We start from the raw sequence: 21203 nt of genomic DNA on the forward strand, positions 1-21203 counted from the left end.
TTGTTCCCTTCTTTTTGTGGTTTCCACCCTAAACTGACCAGCCGCTCTCCTCTTACAGGGGAGAACAAGAGAAGATATAAAACAGCAAGTTTAAAAATGCAAGGAATGAGAATTGGTTACTGGCAGAATAACTACTATCACCACGCCAAACTGGATTTAATATAATGTTATTTTTTTCACATGCATTTAAATACCAGCCTCAAAAGAAAGAAAAAAGGAGGAGGGGGGAATGAAAAACCATTTCTCCTTGTACTGACAATGAATAAATGTGATTTGAACAAAAATGAAATAAAATGTATTCCCACTATATCTCATATGGAGACTTAAAAATCACCCACAGTTCCATAGGAAAACTTGCCCTAAACTATGCTTAGACTAAAAACAGGTGAACAAAAGGTATGTGTAAGTATAAAGTGAGTCTCACTCATTTCAGCCTAGCACTTCCCAGCATTGATGGTATGGTACTGTCTGGTAACATTTACTTTCAAATTATTATTAAGCTTTCTTCCAAGTTTTTTGTTTGCTTCAATAAATATAAAAAATGTTTACTTCATTTTATTTCATTTATTAAAAAGTATATGCTAACTCCAGAACTCAGTGGAGGTAACTAAGAGCTGCTTGGGGTATGTTTCTCCCTAAATCTGCCATTTTTCTTCTGGGCAGCAAAAGTACAAGTCTAGCATTAAGGGGCACTGTTCATAGCAATCTATCAGTTGTAATGGTGCTGCCCAATGCTAAAGTTGGAGCTTCTCTGAAACACCTGACACACGTATTTCTATACCTGACCCTGTTCACCAATCAGTGTACTTTCCAGGGCCAACCCAGGAACAGGCTTCAGAATCCTTATTAACCCAAAGTCTGATCAGCCATGACCACACTCACACTCGGCACTGGGAAACAACCTCTCTAAACCTACACGCCATCCTTGATATGTGTTATTTCCTTGAATGAGCAAAGAAAAGGTCAGATTTAAATGTTATTGCTCAATTTCAATACATTTTTGCATTTGAAGAAATACCTCAGTAAGGTAAGATCAAAGAGATAAATAAATGAAAGGGCCAGAAAAGAAAGGAAGGCAACAACCTTCCAGGATGAAACCAAGTTAAAGGGTTCTAACAACTTAAAAAATCATGAGTTGAGTCAAAGAACAATTTACTTGTGAGAAAATAACTTACCCATTTCTACGAGGTCTTCATTGAGTTCCTGAAGCCAGAAGATGTCCATGTCATCTAGGTCATAGCGGCATGTAGATGCTGCCAGCTCTAGGATGTTGATGTAGCCAGGCTCTGCAGTCTCTGGGCTGGAGCAACGGATGTACTTTCGGGGTCGAACAAAAAGAACTTCTTTTGCTTTCTCAGATATAACCCTAGAAAAGCAAGAGGAAGACACTGGTAGTAACAATCAACAGATGACAGTTCTGGGCACTGACTGGATGGGTACAATAACACTCAGGCCATGATAGCAGAGCTGGATGCTCTCCCTTTCCATCCTAGGTACATGCTTTGGTTGGCCCTCTGAGAGAGAGGGCAGATTCCTTTCTAGAAAGCAAATGGTTCTGCAAATTGAGTTTTGTCATCTGCTGTGAACACACTGATACTTTAATGATATGTATCATTCATCCTCATGGATCCTGGGACCTGACTAGCATTCACTCTAATAAAATGTTGCTGCATTATTGTGTGTCCTTGGTACAGTGGTCACCAAGTGTAATTAAAAGGGTAAATCTGAGAGACGGTGATATCTACACAAAGGCACAGCTAGATCCCCAACCAAAGATAGTTCAGTCAAATTCATGATTTTCTACCATGGAAACAATACTGGATGGTGGTACAGAGCACAGGCTTTAGACTCTTACAAGCTATTTTTTTGGCTATTCACTTGTATGGTGTTCTTGGGCAATTAATTAATATGTAGGGATAAGAATGATAAATTATGATAAAAATAATACCAAACTTGTATTGGCTATTATGATTATATGACAAAGTGTTTGGCATAATGTACAGTAAAAACTTGGTGTTCAATAAAGTCAGTGATTATTATATTTATTATTTTCACTATGCAGATGAGTTAAGGCCAAGAGGCTATGTAATTATACAGACTGAAGGCATTTCACAACCATAAACAGCAACCATAAGTCTCAGGATAACATAGTGGAATGAAAGATTCCTACCTTTGCATCAGTGTGCAGGCCTGAGAAAACACATACTTCCTCTTACCCTTCTTGACACTCAAGAGCCCAAGGCAAGGAAACCAAACAAGGGAAGAAATGGAAGTTTTTTTTTGTGTGCTAGCAACTTATTCTATAATTGATGGTTTAAATACCATGTGAGGCATTAGAAACTATAACCAGGCTGGGCATGGTGCCACACACCTTTAATCCTAGTGGCTCAGGAGGCTGAAGCAGGAGGATCAAGAGTTCAAAGCAATGGTGAGGCACTAAGGAACTCAATGAGACCCTGTCTCTAAATAAAATACAAAAGAGAGCTGGGGATGTGGCTCATTGGCCAAGTACCCCTGAGGTCAATCCCAGGTACCAAAAAATAAAAATAAAAAAAAAGAAAGAAAATATAACCAGGAGGAAATATGGATTATTATTCCCTGGCAACCTTTTTTGTCTGATACCAGGAATTGAATCCAGGAGCACTCTACATCCCTGGGCCTTTTTATTTTTTATTTGGAGACAGGGTCTTGCCACATTACTGAGGTTAGCCTTGAACTTGTGATCCTCCAGCCTCAGTTGCTGGGATTACAGGCCTGCACCACTGCACCAGAAATTCCTGGTAATTTAAAACACAGGGTGGGTTGTCTTAAAGAAAAAACCAGAAATAGGCATACAGATGTCATCATGAAATAATAAAATTATTTCTCCGTAAGGCTCCTGAAGCTAGTTCCTTTACTCTGGTGTCATTTATGTGTAGAAGGATTCATAAACACAAACATAATCTTAAGAATGTAAATACATATAGGCATAGTCCACCCTATAAATATTGAATTGATATTTCCTTCAAAATATTCTTCCAAAAGACTAGTATTCCAATTGATGTATCTTGAATAATGTAAATAATTATACATATTTATACATTTTAATTTTTCTACCATATGAAGTTTTTTTAAAGCCAAAGGCAACAAGTATTTGGGGAAAAATGAAGAAACCTCAAATACTGATTAAAGCTAAAAATTTGAAACTGTTATCAAAGGCCTGTTTCTAACTGAACTGAACACAACTGAAAAGGACAAGACATGTGAATTCTCCAGAAACTATGAGATTAAATATGTGGTGCTTCTTTGGTATGTGGTCTACAAGGTAATTATAGAATATCCAAATTTGTTTCAAGATATGTCTTCTTCTAAAAAGAAGACTATTCATAGCCAATGATTTGTCTAAATTGTCTCAAGTTGTACATAGTACAGGTAGACTAGAACTGTTTTTGAATTAAATTAATGTGTCTATGAAGCTTCTGAAAGAAAATAAAGGAGAATATATTTATGACCTTGGGGTAGGCAAAGGCATTTTAAATAAAACACAATGCCATTAACCATAAAAGAAGAGATTGAAAAAAATCAATTTACTTCTGGTTATCAAAAGACACAATTAAGAGGGTAAAAAGGCAATTAATGGAACAGACAATATTTGTAATTACACAGACAAAAAGGAATTATATCTATGGTGGACAGTAAACTCTTATAAATCAATTAGAAAAGGACAAGACAGTCCAATTAAGCCAGGCAAAAGACTTTGGACACTTTATAAATAAGGCTATCCATATGGCAAACAAATTTTTTGTTATTGTACCAGGGACTAAACCCAGGGGTGTTTTATCACTGAGCTACATCCCAACCCTTTTTAATTTTGAGGCAGGGTCTTGCTAAGTTGCTTAGGGCTTCACTAAGTTGCCCAGGCAGGACTCAAACTTGTGATCCTTCTGCCTCAGCCTCCTGAGTATCTGGGATCATAAGTGTACACCACCACACCCAACTGGCAAACAAACTTTAAAAGGCTTTCAAACTCATTAGTTATCACAAAAATTGAAATTACAATAACTCTTATCTATCAGAATGGCTAAACTTTAAAAGACTGACTCAAAATTGCCAATACTAAGTGTTGGTAATAAAGTGGAGCAAACAGACCTCTCATACACTACTGGTAGGAGTATGAATTGGTATAACTTCACAGGTAGAAGATATTATAGTTAATTGGGCATAAATAGACACATATTCTATGACCTAGCAAATTCACTTGTAGGCACTTAACAAATATGAACACAAATATGTACCAAAAGATGAACAAAAATGTTTGCATCAGCTTTTATAGCTGAAAACAGGAAACAACCGAAATATATATTGAGAACAGAATGGACAAATTGTGGCATATTCACACAACAGAATATGACACATTATGGTTTGGATCTGGATTATCTCCCAAAGTCTCAGCTGTTGAATCCTTGGTCCCCCATGCAGCAATATCCTGAGGTGGTACTTTTGGGAAGTGATTAGATCATGAGGGCTCTGCTTTCATCAGTGGAGCTATCCACTGATAGCTAAATGGACTACTGGGAGGTGATGGGAATTGTATGCAGGTGGGGTATGGTTGGAGGAGGTAGGTCATTAGGGGTATGTCCTCAGGGACTGTATCTTGTCCTTGATCCTGTCCCATGCTTCTAGCTGCCATGAGCTGAGCAGCTTTTCTTGATCATGTCCTTCTGCCATCATGTTTCTGCCTTGAAGTCAGCTGACCACAGACAGAAACTGCTAAAACAGTGAGCCAAAAATGAACCTTCCTTACTTTAATTGTTACTGTCAGGTCTTTTGGTTATAGCAATGAAAAGCTGACTAACACAACACAGAACTGAAAATTAACAAACTACTACACCCAACAGCATGGATGACTTTCACAAACATAACAAACAAAACAATTCAGTCTTGAATATATAATGTAAAATTCTACTTATATGAAGTTCAAAAACTGGCACAACTGTTACCTAGGGTGAGGAAGGTCAGTTACTGGCAGGGAGCAGAAGGAGGGCTTCTAGGGCATTGGTCATTTTCTATTTCTTGATCTGGGTAGCAGTTAAATGAATATGTCTAATTTGTAAAAATTCATTGAGCTATACAAATATGTTTTATGTAATTTTTGTGTGTATATCATATTTCAATGCAAAATTTATAACAATTAAAATTATAATGGCAATGCCACTGCACTCATCTTTCCATATGTATTTTGAACTAAAGGTCTGAATCTAAGGAGAGTCTGACAAAAAATATTATAGGCTGACATGGTAACACCAAAATGCAAGAAGACACATGGGTAAAAGGTGAAGTTAAGGCAAACCTCCAAGGAGAAATTACTGTATTTATAATAATAGAGGAGAACTATGAGGATCAGTGAAAAAAAAATTAATTGGTGATTTTTTTAAAAATACAGCTTTAGGGACTGGGGTTCTAGCTCAGTGGTAGAGCACTTGCCTTGCACTTGTGAGGCACTGATTCAATCCTCAGCACCATATAAAAATAAATAAGTAAATAAAAGATATTGTGTACATCTACAAATAAAAAATTAAAAAACCCCAAAACAAAGAAAAACAAACAAACAAAGAAAACACAGCTTTAGCCAGGATGTGGCTCAGTGGTAGCATATTTGCCTAGCATGCATGAGACCCTGGGTTCAATCCCCAGCATTGAAAAACAAAACAAACAAACAAAAACACAGTCTTAATATCTTCAAATATATATAACATTGCTACAGCTGGAAGAAATCCCAGGATTATCCATAGGTAAATTTTTTTTCAACCACTATGTACTAGGTTTAGAGAGACTTTTTGAATGACCACCTGACTACTTACCAATAACAAAGGTTCAAAAGCCCAGAGGTCTGAACAATTTTATCAGGATGAGGTAAGTATAGATTTCAACTTAGATGCTTAAATGTAACTAAATATTATAATAACTTTCTAGATAACTGGCCTTTGATTGGAAGGACCCACAAGCATACCTTCTTAGTTCCACAGAAAAATGGCCAGTTTACCTGTTCTTCAGGGTAGGCCAAAGTTGCTGGAACACCACAACTTATGGCCCATATGGACACTGCTATGCTACTGAGGAGGCAATAAAAAAGAAACTGCCACTACTTAAACCTGATTTAAGGCATCTTCTAGTGTCTTATGCTCAGTGACCCCTCAGTATGTCTTCAATTTATCTAAATATTTGGCAGGTGGAGACTATGCTACAAAATTATCATTTGTTAACAGTACAGAAACAAATACCAGAACATTATAGATTTTCTGAAGGCTTGAAATAAGTGTTTTAAAAACTAGATAGCAGACCCTTGTAAAATATCTTTAGGTGTAGTTTCCTAACATGCCCTCCTTTTTTTTTTCCAGTGCTGGGGATTGAACCCAGGGCCTGACACATGCTAGGCAAGTGCTCTACCACTGAGTCACAGCCCCAGGAGTCTTGGAGAATTCCTTTTTATGTATGTGTGGTACTTGGGCTTCAACCCAAGGGTGCCTTACCACTGAGCTACATTCCCAGTCCTTTTTTATTTTTATTTTTATATAGGGTCTTATTAAGTTGCTGAGAGTCTCACTAAATTGCTGAGGTTGGCCCCAAACTTGTGATCTTCCTTCTTTAATCTCCCGAGTTGCTGGAATGATTGGTGTGCACACCACCATGCCTGGTTTGGGGTGGGGGAGAGAGAGGGAGAGAGAGAGGGAGAGAGAGAGGGAGAGAGAGAGGGAGAGAGAGAGGGAGAGGGAGAGGGAGAGGGAGAGAGGGAGAGGGAGAGGGAGAGAGGGAGAGAGGGAGAGGGAGAGGGAGAGGGAGAGAGGGAGAGGGAGAGGGAGAGGGAGAGGGAGAGAGGGAGAGGGAGAGAGATATTGTGTGTGTGTATTTTTTGGTTGTAGGTGGACGCAATACCCTTATTTTATTTTTATGTGGTGCTGAGGATCAATCCCAGGGCCTCACAAGTGCTAGGCAAGTGTTCTACCACTGAATCACAACCTGGCTTTGAGTATTCTTGGTAAGTATTCCTTTTTATTGAAACCTGGACGTTTGGGGTATTAAGAAACTCTGAATCTATTTAAAACATCATTTTTGGCTGGCTTCCTATGATACTACTGTTGTTGGAGAGAGGGGTGGAGCTGGGAGACATTGCCTTGCTATTGTCAGGTGGCTGCAGAAATTCTAGTTTACATTGGCCTGTGTCAACATCCAAAGGGGGACGGAATACCTGTCACTGTTGGGTGAGGCTGGGAGTTCTGGCTTCCAGTAGGCTTTTTTACCTCCCTTACTGGGACTGGTTAAAAATGCCTTATAGCAGTCCATGTATGACTTTCACAGATACTATGGAAGAGGGAAGTGTCATTATTGCTAGGAAGAGGTAAAAATACTGATTTTCCATTAAATCTCCTCTGATATAACCCCAGATATAGTGCCAGCATTACTGAGAAGCAAGTTGAGGTGACAATCTAGACTCCCTAATTCATCTTTTCAGGACATGGTTGGGGCGGCTGTTAATAGTTTGGATCTGTAATGTTCCCCATCTCACCAAAAGCTCATGTGTTGAAGGCTTGGTCCTCGCTAGTTTTGCTGTTAGGTGATGGAAATTTCAGGAGGTGGGGCCTACGTGGAAGAGGTAGGTCACTGGAAGCATCCCTTTGAAGAGTTAATTTTATCCCCAGCCAGTTCCCATCCCCTATCCTTTGTTTCCTAACTACCACAAAGTTCTGCTCTATCATGTGCTCCCTACCATGATGTTCTGCCTTGCCAAAGGCTCAAAGTGATGGGACCAAGTGACCAGGGACTGAAACTTAAGAAACCATAAGCCAAAATACATCTTTCCTCCTTCAAGTTGATTTTCTCAGGGACTTTGTCACTGTGACAGAAAGCTAACAGTTGGCTCAAGGTGTTTTTCTGTGGTGTTTGGCTGGAGATAAGCAGATATTATCTAGAAGTTTTCTAGCAGGCTTTCTTAGCTTTATTTTTTTTGTCTTTGTTAGCTGGTGATTCTGAGTTTTGCTATCCTATCTAGCACCAAGTCTGGGAACAAAAACAAAACCCAGGGAATGTATAGCTGTATTGTTCTTTGGGTCTCAATGATTCTAAATGTTCTACCTTCTTTCATTGTCTTTTTAAAGACTTAGGTGTGTGTTACATAAAATGCTCAGGGTTTTTAGTTGTATTTAGTAGGGGTCATAGGGAGAAGTACATTTACTCCATAGTTCTGCAAGTAGAAGTCTGGCTAAAACTGTTGCATTTTTAAATGAAAGTAAAAGGGAGAACACTATGAAAAACTCTATACATATAAATGTGACCACTTGGAAAAAACAAATCCCTCAGGGATGGGGCTGTAGCTCAGAGGCAGAGCGCTTGCCTGGCACATGTGAGGCAGTGGGTTGGATCCTTAGCACTACAGAAAAATAAACAAATAAAATAAAGGCATTCTGTCCATCAACAAATACAAATTTTTAAAAAATCCCTTAAACCACAAACTACCAAAAGTCACTCCATATGAAAGAGCTAAATATTAAAGAGACTAAATGTATAGGTAAGAAACTCCCAAAAGTGAAATCTCCAGATTCAGAGTTTTTCACTGGAGAATTCTATCAAATGTTTAAATGAGAACACCAATTCTATGCAATTTCTTCAAAAAAAAAAAAAAAAAAAAAAAAAAAACCAAGAGGAGGGAATACTTTCCAACTAATTTTATGAGGCTAATATTAGCCTGATAAAAAAACAGATAAGAATATCATGAGAAAAGAAAACTACAGGTCAATATTCTTCAGGTACATAGACATAAAATTTTTCAGTAAGAGAATTTTAGCAAATTAAATCAAGAAGTATATAAAAAGAATTCTAAACTCAGAGAAAGTACTAGTTATGGACTGAATTGTGTCCTATATCCCTCAAAATTTTGTGTATGGAAGTCCCAACCCCAAAGTGACTGTGTTTGAAGACAGGTCCTACAGAGGGGTAATTAAGGCTAAATGAGACCATAAGGGTGGGGCTTGAATCCAATAGAACTGGCAAGTTTTTTTTGTTTGTTGTTTTGTTTTTTGGTGTGTGGTACTGGGAATTGAACCCAGGGTCTTGTGCATGCTAGGCAAACACTCTATCACTGAGCTATATCATACCCAGCCCTTTTTATTTTTGAGACAGGGTGTCATCAAGTTGCTGAAGCTTGCCTCAAACTTCTGATCCTCTTGCCCCAGTCTCCCAAACAGGAGGGATTACAGGGATGTCCCAACACAACTGGTGGCTCTGGTAGCCTTATTAAAAAGGAAAATATCTCCCTCTATCTGCACATGCACCAAAGAAAAGCCATACAAGGAAATGGAAAGCAAGGAAGGGGGCCCTCAAAAAAACTTCTGGTCTTTGATCAGGAACTTTTAGTCTTCAGAATTTTGAAAAATAAATTTCAGTTGTTAAATACACCCAGCCTGTGGTATTTAATTGTGGTAGTCCAAATTGCCTAAAACAGGAGTTTATTCCAACAATGCAAGGCTGGTTCAATGACTGAAAAATCAATCAATGTAATTCATGATATTAATAGGCTAAGGAAGACAAATCACATGGTCATATCATTTGACACAGAAAAAGTATTTGACAACATTCAGTGTCTATTCATGATAAAACTACAACAAACTAGTAGAGGTGAAATTTCTCAACTTGATAAAGAAAATTTACAAACCCTAAGATTGGGAACAAGGGAAAGATGTCTGCTCTCATCACTGCTATTTAGTATGGTATATTGGAAATTTTAGTCACTGCAATAGGCAATGAAAGAAAAGGTAAGGAAGAACAATCCTTATTTTCAGGTGACATGATGGTCTACACAGAAAAATTCCAAGGAGCTGCATACAGTGGCACACACTTGTAATCCCAGTGACTCAGGATGCTGAGGCAGGATCATAAGTTCAGCCTGGGCAACGCAGTGAGACAATGTCCCAAAATAAAAATAAATAAATATAAAGGGCTAGGGATCTAACTCCCATGGTAAGAACAACCCTGGTTTCAATCTCTAGTACTACAAAAATCAAAAGCAAAAAATAATTGCCAGAACTATACATAATTCAGCCAGGTTACAGGAATATAAGATGAATACACAAAAATTCACTGTAATTGTACATATTAGCAATTAACATATGGAAACTGAAATTATAATTATAATACCTTTAACAATGGCTCAAAGTTCAACATTTAATTTAAATCTAGCAAAAACTACAGGACTTGTTTGCTTAAACTACATAATGCTGATAAAAGAAATCATAGATGATCTAATAAATAAATGGGAAACTGGAAGGCTTGACATTGTGAAGATGTCAATTTTCCTCAAATGATATATAGGTTTAACTTAACTCCTATGAAAATCCAGCAAGGTTTCTTATAGAAACTAGAAATGCCACAGCAATTTTGAAAAATGAAGAACAAAGTAGGAGGAATCAACTTATCTGATTTTGAAACTTGAAACTTGACCTGAACCTTACATCTTATACAAAATTAATTCAAAACAGATCATGCATTTCAATGTAAAGTGTAAAACTATAAAACTCTGTGTGTGTGTGTGTGTGTGTGTGTGTGTGTGTGTTGCTGGGGGATGAACCCAAGGCCTCATGCATGTCAGTCAAGTGCTCTACCACTAAACCACGTCCCTAGCCCTAAAACTATGAAATTCTTAAAAAATAGGAAAATCTTAAAAAATAGAAAATCTTTGGGATGTACAGATAGATGAGAAATTCATAGAGATGACATTAGACACATGATTTAAGCTGGGGACAGTGGTGCATGCCTATAATCCAAGCTTTTTAGTAGGTTGAGGCAGGATGATTGCAAGTTTGAGGCCAGCCTTGGCAACTTAGCAAGACCTGTGTCAAAAACAAAAAAACAGGAAAGGGTTGGAAATGTAGCTCAGTGGTAATGCATCCCTGGGTTAAATCCCCAGGACCAAATAAAGTTTAAAAAATACTCCAATTAGAAATTGGGCAAAAGACATGAAAATACATTTCACCAAAAGGATATATGGATGAGAAATTAGGAAGTTCTGATAAAAACCTAGAGTTGTAGGTGGGGGTGCATGCTTATAAAACCAGTGACTTGGGAGGCTGAGACAGGAGGATCTAAAGTTTGAGGTTAGCCTGGCCTGGGAAACTTAACAAGACCATCTCTAAAAATTCAAAAAAAATTAAAGGATTGGGGATATAGTTTAGTGGTTAAGTGCCTCTGGGTACCAAGCAACAACAAAAAACCCCTGAAGACTTAGGTCCTGCCTGTAAAAGGCCAGACTTGGAATAGCGTCACATCATGGGGCAAAATAAATAAGCCTGAATTTACATAGTACTCAAAAATGTTAACTTAACTTATTTGCTTTTTTTTTTTTTTTTTTTTTTTTTTTTGCGGTACTGGGGATGGAACCCAGGGCCTCGTGCTTGCAAGGCAAGCACTCTACTGACTGAGCTATCTCCCACCAGTCCACTTATTTGCTTTTGAAGATTAAATGAAGTACGTTAAAAACTAATTCTTCATCAATGTTCTAATATCATTTCATCCCATACAGATTTTTCATGTTTTTATTATACAGAATGGGTTTCATTGTGACATATTTGTATGTGCAGATAAAATTTTGATCATACTCACTTCCCTTCTCCCCCAGTCCCCTCTTCTTCTCTAACAGTCACTGTGTTACTTTCATGTTGTCTTTCTTTTCCCCCTAGAGTCTACATATGAGGGAAAATATGATACTTGTCTTTGAGTCTAGGTTACTTTTCTTAACATTATGGTCTTCAGTTTCATAATTTTCCTGCAAATGACATGATTTCATTCTTCTTTATGGCCAAATAATACTCCATTTTGTGTGTATATATATATATATATATATATCACATTTTCTTTATCCGTTCATCTACTGATGAGCCCCCAGGCTGATTCTATAACTAGGATATTGTGAATTGTGAGACGATAGGCATGGGTATGTAGGTATCTCTATAGTATGTTAACTTTAATTCCTTAAGGTATACACCCAGGAGAGGTATAGCTGGATCATATGGCTAAAAACAATACATTCCACCTAACAAGTTCCAGATTTCATTAAGGAATTCAATATGATCAATAATTTAATATTCTGCTTTGTTGTTTAATTAAAATTAAGGATTTATATACAACAGGCAAAGAACTATGGAAGGGGCTGGGGTTGTAGCTCAGTGGTAGATCACTTGCCTAGCACATGTGAGGCACTGAGTTCGATCCCCAGCACCACATAAAAATAAATAAGCAAAATAAGGGTATTGGTCCATCTACAACTAAGAAATATTTTAGGAAAAACAACTATATGAAGCAAAAGAGATTTAAAAAATTCATAGCACTTAAAATGGTAAGTATTCCAAACTCAGAACAAATATTATAGCACCAAGGCCGCATATGAATTAAAGGGTGTACATCTCTTTTTGTGAGAGAAAACTAACTCATTAAGTCTCCAAGTTTACTCTTTTCTAAATTGTTGCTCTATTCTTGTTATCATACTTATTAGATAGATACTATTTTAAAAGTGGTACATTGGTCATTCTCCATTTAAGCTGAAAGATTAAAATCACTGCCATTATATAGACAATTAATATTGATACTGACTTGGAGTGTCAATGGAATGGTGACTACAGTTATACAAAAATACAGACACCAATGACATGAAAATGCTCAACTCTTGTGTTCATTCATGATGCTTTTCTGATTTTTAGGAGGGAGGAGAAGGTGTTGATGATGAGCTAGTGAAGCCTGGGACATGTTTTGAGCAAGGTTCTGAGGCTTTCTTTAATAGGATGTGGATAGCCTCTTGTGGGAGGGACAGCCTGGGCCTTGGTTTCTAGAAATGATTCAACAAGCAGTTCTGGAGGATAACTAGGTCCTAAAAACCTGGTGCTGAGAGCAGAAAATTCAAGGATGTTTATCTCTGTCCTGTAAGAACCTGATACATAGTAGAAACAGATGTACAATGAGATCTACTGTTTCTCCTACCAGCCCCTTTACCTGAAGCTATATGACCTACTTATTCATTTCTTCATTCACTCAAACTTACATTTAACTTCATAATAGCCATTATATAAAGTACCGGGAACACAAAGATCAGTAAGACAAAATAACTCCCCAAAGTAGCCATTATTTTTGAGGAGCTGAATTTACACTTTTTCTGGTAGAAAAGTCCTTCTTTTTCCACAAAACCAAAACCCACTCCTACTTCAACTTTCTTCTCAAGTCTTTGCAAATGAAGGCCATATGCTTACAGTCAATTCAATTATTCCAATATTCCCCTCTCATTTGGTCTTATGCATTTTAGAAACTGTATGCTTTGGCCCTCTATTGATGCCATCACTATGATGATCCTATTATATTAAGCAACTCCTCATGGGAAAGTTATTAATTAATGCTCTATTTCTCTTTGAAGACTAATAAATGCTACTGAATATTGAATCAGACTTGGGAACTTTGCTCTCCAAAACCTTACCATCATTTCAGATTGAACTTCCAACAGTTTCATCCTATGAATGAGTTTGCATTGTTCTTGAATAAATGGGCTTTAACTACTGATTCACCATGGTATAGTGTGTCTCAGTGAATTGGTAAACATGTTATGTGACTTTGCTTCATAAATGTATAATTAGTCACTCTTTTTTTCCCCAAGCAGCATACAAATAACCATGAGAGCATTAATTTCCTAAGTCAAAGATGCAAGCATGCAAATACCTGAGGGAAGGCTGTGGAACAGTGTCTGGATTGGCTGGTACCTGGACTCCCTTTTCCCATTCTTCTTTCCATGTGTCCGAAAAGAGGTAATAGCTGTCAGGATTGATGTGATGAGAATCTGGAATTTTCATGGCACTGATGAGGTCCTTACGAAATACCTGGGAAGATATTGCACATGCCTTGAGAAGTTCATAACTATGGAACTAATTCCATTTAATATTCTCCTTTTATTTTTGTATTTTACGGAGTACGATTAAAGCCAGGGGCCCTTTACCACTGAGTTGCATTCCCAAGCCCTTTTAATTTTTTTTTTTTTTAATTTCAGACAGGGCCTCACTATGTTGCTTAAGGTCTTGTTAAATTGCTAAGGGCCTTTGCTAAGTTGCTGAGGTTGGCCTTAAACTGGTGATATTCCTGCTTCAGTCTCCCAAGTTGCTGGGATTACAGGCACAGGCCACCATGCCCAGCTAATATTTCCTTTAAAAAAGGCCATCCCGCATCCTGCTTCCTAAATGGTCAGACCAACTTCTGTTTGAAAAGTTTTGAAGAACTGAAGGGCAGTTAAGCTATTTTGGACTTAATAAAGAGTAAAAGGAGTCCTTCCTGAATTATCTTCTTGGGCTCATTAAATTTAGATTAACAACATAAATTACTCTAAAACAGCTTGCATCAAAAAATCCTTAACTCTCTTAAGCTAAGCAACAAATATCAACTGATAACTTATAATTGTTTATTTGGTCATTGACTCATTTTAAAATTATTTACTTAGAAATAATTCTACACCCACAGAAACATTACAAAAAAACAGTACAGAGTTACTATACACTCTTCACTTAGTTTTGTGTAATATTAACATCTTAAATAATTCAAGTACAATGACCCAATTGAGGAAATTAACATTGCAATACTATTAAGTAATCTGTAAACTTATTATGGTATTAGAAATAAATGTGTTATAGGCACATTTATGTCCTTAATTGGTTGTAAAAATTGATTTTGTTTAGTTCATATTCTACTACCTACTGAAATCTTTTATTGCTTGTTAGTTTTACCATCAATTTTATACAGTTTTGTAGATATACTACCACATTACCTGCAAACAGTGTTTTGCATCTTCTTTACCTAGTCTTATATCTCTTATTGGTTTCTCTTATTTAATTGCATTGGCTAAACCTCAACTAATATTTCAAATAGTAAAAGAGATAGTGGGCATATGTCATCTGTCTGAAATCAGTGAAAATTTAATGGGGAAACAGTGTCCCTATTAAATAAAATACTAGGTTTAGGACTATATGGTATATATATTTCAGAATGTCAAGAAAGTATTTTAAAGATGCTATTTTCTTTAATGTTGAATTATGTTAAAGATTTCTTCAGTGTATATGGAAATAATTTTCTCTCAGACATATTAATATATTGTATATCATAATTAGATTTTCTAATACTAAAACAAACTTGCATTTCTAAGGTAAATGTGCTTGATCATGGTATACTATTTTCTTAGTATGATACTGCATTCTGTTTTTAATATTTTAATTAATATTTTTGTATCATATTCATGAGTAATACTGATCCATAGTTTTCTTGTATTCACCTTATCAGGTTTGGGTATCAGTGTTTTACCTGTCTCGTGAACTAAATTAGGACACTTTCTTCTCTAAGGCTCTGAAATAACCTGAGAATTACTGGGATTATTTGGTACCTATGAAACCATCTGGACCTAGTGCCATTTTTGTGGGATAGTTCCTTAATAATTCTGTTGACTTCTGTGGAAATTACCTTTCAAAACTTATTACCTCTAATGGGGTCAATTTTGGTAACATGTATTTCCACAGTAAGTTATCTATTGTTATTTAGGTTTTCAAATTTATTTGTACAGGCAGTCCCACTGTGCACAGCAACGTGGGACCATAAAAATGACACTCAATGCTGAAACCATGAAAAGAAATCTTAGTTGTTTGGTGTTAGGGACTGAATCCTGAGTCTTGTGCATGCAAAGCACATGCACTAGTACTGAGCTGTACCCATACCCTCTGATTAATTAATGGCAAAATTATGATTGTTTTGTGACTCCTAAAAATTTTGTTAAAATATCAGAAACTTTCTTAGTGCTGACTATGACGTATACAGAAATGAAAATAAATATTAGAATTGGTATTTAGTATACTATAATTAAAACATGAAAAACATTGAGAATCAAAGTATTTTATTTCTCTGTAGACAAACTTATCAAGACTATGTTGAGCCAGGCATGGTGGCGTGTGCCTGCAATCCCAGCTACTTGGGTGGCACAGGCAGAAAGGTCACAAGTTCAAGGCCAGCCTCAACGTAATGAGCCCCTGCTTCAAAAAAACAAAAGGGGCTGGAGGTGTAGCTCAATGTTAGAGTGCTTGCCTAGCATGTGCAAGGCCCCAGGTTCAATCCCAAATACTGTGCAAAAAAACAAAAATAGATTGAACAATACTTGCCTCCTTCTCATTTTATATAACTTATGATATAGAGAAGGCATCTGAGCTGTAAAATTTTATTGTCACTAGTTTAAAAAAATCTATAATTTCAATGTATTTCACCCTTTCACCGAAGAGTTGTTTAATAAGTTTTAAAACTTACCATGTTGAAGGACCTCTGTTTTTGTTAGTAATTGTTGATTTTACTGCATTGTCATCAGAATGTTGCTTATAATATTACTACATAATGGAAATTACTGATGTTTTCTTTATGAAAATATTTGATTTTATTTTGTACATATATATATATATCTCATAAGCATGTGAGAAAGCATATTGTTTTCTGTCTCTAACATCAAGGTGTACAAGTGGACAGATCTTCATCATCTTTCCTATGTTGTTGATTTTTTTTGTTCACTTAATCTGTCTGATACTTTGAGAGGTGTTTTTAAAGTCTCCTATGATTAGTATATCTCTATGTTTCCTTGGATCTCCTATAAATTGTTTCATAAAGATGGTTGCTGTGTTATTCAGAGCAAAAATATCCCTAAGCATATTTTCATGGTGAATTATAGCTTTTAGCATTGAAATGTCTCCTTCTCCTTTGGGGCTTGAACTCTACTTGGTCTGATATCAGGGTCACTACTCCTGCTATTTTCATTTTCATTTCCCTGGTATATTATTGCCCATCTCTTTTATTTTTAGCCATTTTGAATAGGTGTTTCAGGTATGCTGTTATATATATTATATAGTTGGGTCTCATTTTGTGAGCCACATTAAAGTACTTTAATAAGTGTTAAGCCCATTCATACCTATTGGTATGATTCAGATGTTTGGATTTGACTCCAACATATTTTTAATGATATGCATCATATTTTCTATGCTTCTTTCTCCACCAGTTGTGTATTCTTTACTCTTTGTATATTTTTAAAATTTTGTTTCATTCTAGTTTTTATCTTTATATTTAGAACTTTTAAAAACGTCCTTAGTCTTATCTTTTTTAACTGTTTACTATCAGGTTTACCAGTTTTTATCACTCTCAATGAATTCCTCAGGGGCAAGGAGATAAATGTATTGTGGCAGCCAAGAGGTTCACAAACTCCTTCCAGGGAACTATAACTGTGTGGAATGTTCAAATGTCAGAGCTAGGGATGATGACAAATGGGTATGTATGAAGCTACAACTCAGACTATAACTGATAATCTGGTTCAAAAGGTCTCTGAGTGACTAACACAGAAGCCTCAGTTTTGTGACTGTCTTTTCAGCAACAGAAAGTATATCATAGATTATTAAGCTAACCTGGCAATGATTTCAGTGATGAAGGCCCAGTTAATATCTAAATAATAAGGGAATACACTTTCACATGGAAGTATATATGCATCAATCTATACTTCACTTACTAATCTCTACTATGAAAAAAAAACATAATACTTGCAGGTTGAAGATAAATGTGTCCACATTTCTGAAAAATCAAAGGAAGAGATGCTATCAAGCAAACATTTTAGCCTTCAATGCTTATCAAGGTTTTCTAAGGAGAACCACTCACCGAATTCTATATAACATGAATGTAGAGACACAGAATATGATCCAATAAAGCAATTAATTCTGAGGAAGCGCAGTTCTGTTTAAACTGATATCATTTCACACAATATAGGATTGAATTATCATATAATCAAATGATGCAATTTAAATGAATAAAAGCTCATTCCATTTGCTACTTTGCAGGGACAACTCTGCAAATGCTTGTTAATTTCACTTAGGGAAGATTTAGAATAAATATGACCAGAGCAAAGTAGAGAAGGAAATCTACCTTAAACATGCAAATGGCCAAGGGGCAACAAAATGACCTTCCTACCAGGAATCCTGGCCAATTAAAGCTAATTGGGTGCTGCAAAGGGAGAAATCTGTCTACAGGAAACAAACACTGGTGGTTTATTACATAATGCTTTGTTTAAGTGGATAAATCACAGACACATTCATTTAACATGTTCTGCAGAGAGTTCAGGGTTCTGAGTGACTAGCAGGAGATACTAACTCATCATTATGCTGAACACTCCAATATATTTCTATAAATTACTGCTAATGAGCCAGTGGTAAAGTAGTGATGGCAATTTACAATTGCACTAAACTAATGTCTGGGAAAAAGACAGTGCTGTGGCAAATTCTACCTTAGATCTGGAAAGACTATGAAAGACAAATATTTGTTAACATCCCAAAAGAGTTCATTATTTTCCAAGTAATACTCTTTATAAACTAAAGCAACTGATTAAAAAATCATACTTTGGGTTTAATAATGCCATACCATCTAATCACATAGTCATATCTTAACACTTAACATGTCTCCTTATTAAATTCTGTTCTATAAAAATGTTTTCTAAGTAACCTAGAAACTTATACATAGAATGGATGTACCTGAAAAGGTTATGTTCATATCTTAATTTCCAGAACCTATGGATGTTACCTGATTTGGGAAAAGGGTCTTTGTAGATGTTATTAAGTTATGGATCCTGAGATGAAGAGATAATTCTGGGATATCTGGGTCGACTCTAAATCCAATGATAAGTGTCCATATAAGGAAAAGGCAGGGGGAAATCTGAGACAGTGATTGAGCGATGCACTGATCAACAAAGCAATGAATGAATGCTACCAGCTACCAGAAGCTGGAAGAGGCAAACAATGGTATCTTCCCTAAAGTCTCTGAAGAGAGTGCAGACTGGCTAATTTTTGGACTTTTAGCCTTTTGAACCATAAGAGAATAAATTCCTGTCATTTTAAGCCACCTAGTTTCTGGCAATTTGTTAAGGTACCCCAGGAAACTAATATATATATTTACCAAACAGAAGCATAACTTGAAGACTAAGCAGATATAAAAGCAGAGGCCAATGATATCTGGCTCTTGTTCATGGCTTCAGAAATACCAAACCTCCAAGGAACAGACACTCTGTGAAGTCTGGGAAACTTCAAACTGTAGAACACCAATTCATACCTGTTTTTTTTTTTTTTTTTAAGCAAGTGACAGCTAAATCCAATGACTATTACAATTTTCCCTTCCCCTTTAGGAAAAAAGCAGACTTGTATGATAAGCCCAATTTCAATTTTACAAGTTAGCCAGATTAAAGAGTGTCATATACAAGTTTTCTACAGAAGCATTTTTACTCAAGACAGAGGGTGAGTCTGCCTTATCTTGCTGTATGAGTCAAAATCTCAAGCATGCAGCTGAATATAAAATGTGAAGGAGTAGAAATATAAGTTCAGCACTCAGGAAGGTATCTGCAAAGTGATGTGAAATATATTTACCAGACTGGTCTCATGAACCTGCTTCTGAAAAGAAAAGGCATTTTTAAAAGATTTTAAAATTGAATACAAAGTAGCTAGAGCACATCCTGGTGTGATATAGGTTTTATACATATACAGTGGCACACACATATACACGTTTGAAAATATTTTCATAAAGAAACCATAAAAGGGCAAACCAAAAACTCAAAAAAATCTGCAGGAGAGAGGAAAACAGGAAAGGGAGTTTCTTAGTCTATTTTCTGCTGCTGTATTATAAGAAGAATATTTGAGACTGGGTGATTTATTTGGTCATGGTTCTAGAAGCTAGGAGCTTTAAGAGCACAGTGTTGGCTGGCATCTGATGAGGGTCTTCAGGCTGCATCATCTCATGGAGGAAGAACAAGAGGTGGGTGTGAGAGCAAAAGACAATTGGACACTTCCCCCCCCCACTTTGGGGGGTAGCTTCTTTTTAAAAAAATTTTTTCTTGTCAATGGACCTTTATTTTATTTATTTATATGCAGTACTGAGGATCGAACCCAGGGCCTTACACATGCCAGGCAAGCGCTCCACCACTGAGCCACAATCCCAGCACTGGTAACTTCTTTTTATAACAAATCCCACTCTCATAATCCACTCTCTTGACAATGACATTAATCCACTCATGAGGGCATAACCTAATCACTTTGTATTAAGCCCACCTCCCAACACTTGCAATGGGGATGAAGTTTATAACACATGAACTTTGGGGAATACATTCAAACCATACAGGGAGAGAGACAAAAACTGGATCTTTCCAAGTGTGTTTTGTTTTATGGTTTGATGCTTGAACCAGGCAAATGTTTTATATAGCTAAAATTTTCTCAAGAAAGGAATATGAGTTCTGGAACAGGTTATATGGATTGGTCTACTAGTTTCACTACTTCGTAGCTTTTTAAAAAATCTTTATTTATTTATATGGCGCTGAGGATCGAACCCAGTGCCTCACACATGCGAGGCAAGTGCTCTACCACTGAGCTACTTCACAGCTCAGTCAGCCCTCCTTCATAGCTTTTGGCAAGTTATCTAAATTCTCTGTCTCAGCTTACTAATCTGTAAGATGGGAATAATAGTAATATCCATCTCATTGGGGTTGTTGTAAGAATTAAATGGGTTAACTGTGTAAAGGGCTTAGCATGGTGCTGGGCTCATTATAATTGCATCAAATAAATGTTAGATGCCAGTTATTTTATTAACATAATCTCAGCTTTCCTTCTAAAAGCATAAAGAAGCATATAGCTCAGCTCTTTTATCTAGTCCAGAAAGTAATTGCTGATGGAGTGAGAGAGATTTGAGTTCATAGCTCAACTAAAATGGGCATGGTTTGGCTTGAAAGCTGTAGGGTTCCAAAGCAAAAGCTTTATCAAGAACATTACATTCTAGAGGCTACAAATAATGCAGAAATTTCACAAAATAAAACAGCCATTTGTTGTTAAATTAAAGATTATGGATGAGGGAGCTCAATGTTGACATTGACCTTTCTAGGTAATGAAGTTGAGAAGTTTACGAGTTCTTAATTGTGTGCCTATTTTGTATGCATTGGTAGTTTCCCCAAATGATACTGAAACAAAAAGGCTTTGTACTTAACAGATAACTGCTCATTTATGGTCAGAGGGGATTCACAGGCTAACATACAGTCCAGAAGCTATGCCAAGTCCAACACTGCATGTGCATCTGGCCTCTCAGATGCTTGCAGAAACAAAGGAGGCCTCACTATG

At 36.5% G+C, this 21203-nt stretch overlaps 1 protein-coding gene and 1 long non-coding RNA gene across 14 annotated transcripts in view; both read right to left on the reverse strand.

Moving 5' to 3' along the window:
- Positions 1 to 21203, reverse strand: part of JADE3 (jade family PHD finger 3) — a 136783-nt gene that overhangs the window by 32968 nt on the left and 82612 nt on the right. For all 13 annotated transcript variants that reach the window (XM_079123499.1, XM_079123507.1, XM_079123502.1 and 10 more), the window contains 2 exons: positions 13726 to 13883; positions 1176 to 1366 (listed from right to left, as the gene is read on the reverse strand). In XM_079123499.1, coding sequence (XP_078979625.1) covers positions 1176 to 1366; positions 13726 to 13883 — 349 coding nt within the window. The remainder of the gene's footprint in view (positions 1 to 1175; positions 1367 to 13725; positions 13884 to 21203) is intronic.
- LOC306651010 lies at positions 16474 to 19524 on the reverse strand. The gene is made up of 2 exons (XR_013761085.1): positions 19470 to 19524; positions 16474 to 17634 (listed from the first exon to the last, which is right to left on the reverse strand). It is a non-coding gene; the product is annotated as an uncharacterized lncRNA (long non-coding RNA).

Source organism: Sciurus vulgaris, assembly GCF_902686455.1.
Source record: "Sciurus vulgaris genome assembly, chromosome: X".
In the NCBI taxonomy this organism is placed as follows: Eukaryota; Metazoa; Chordata; class Mammalia; order Rodentia; family Sciuridae; genus Sciurus; species Sciurus vulgaris.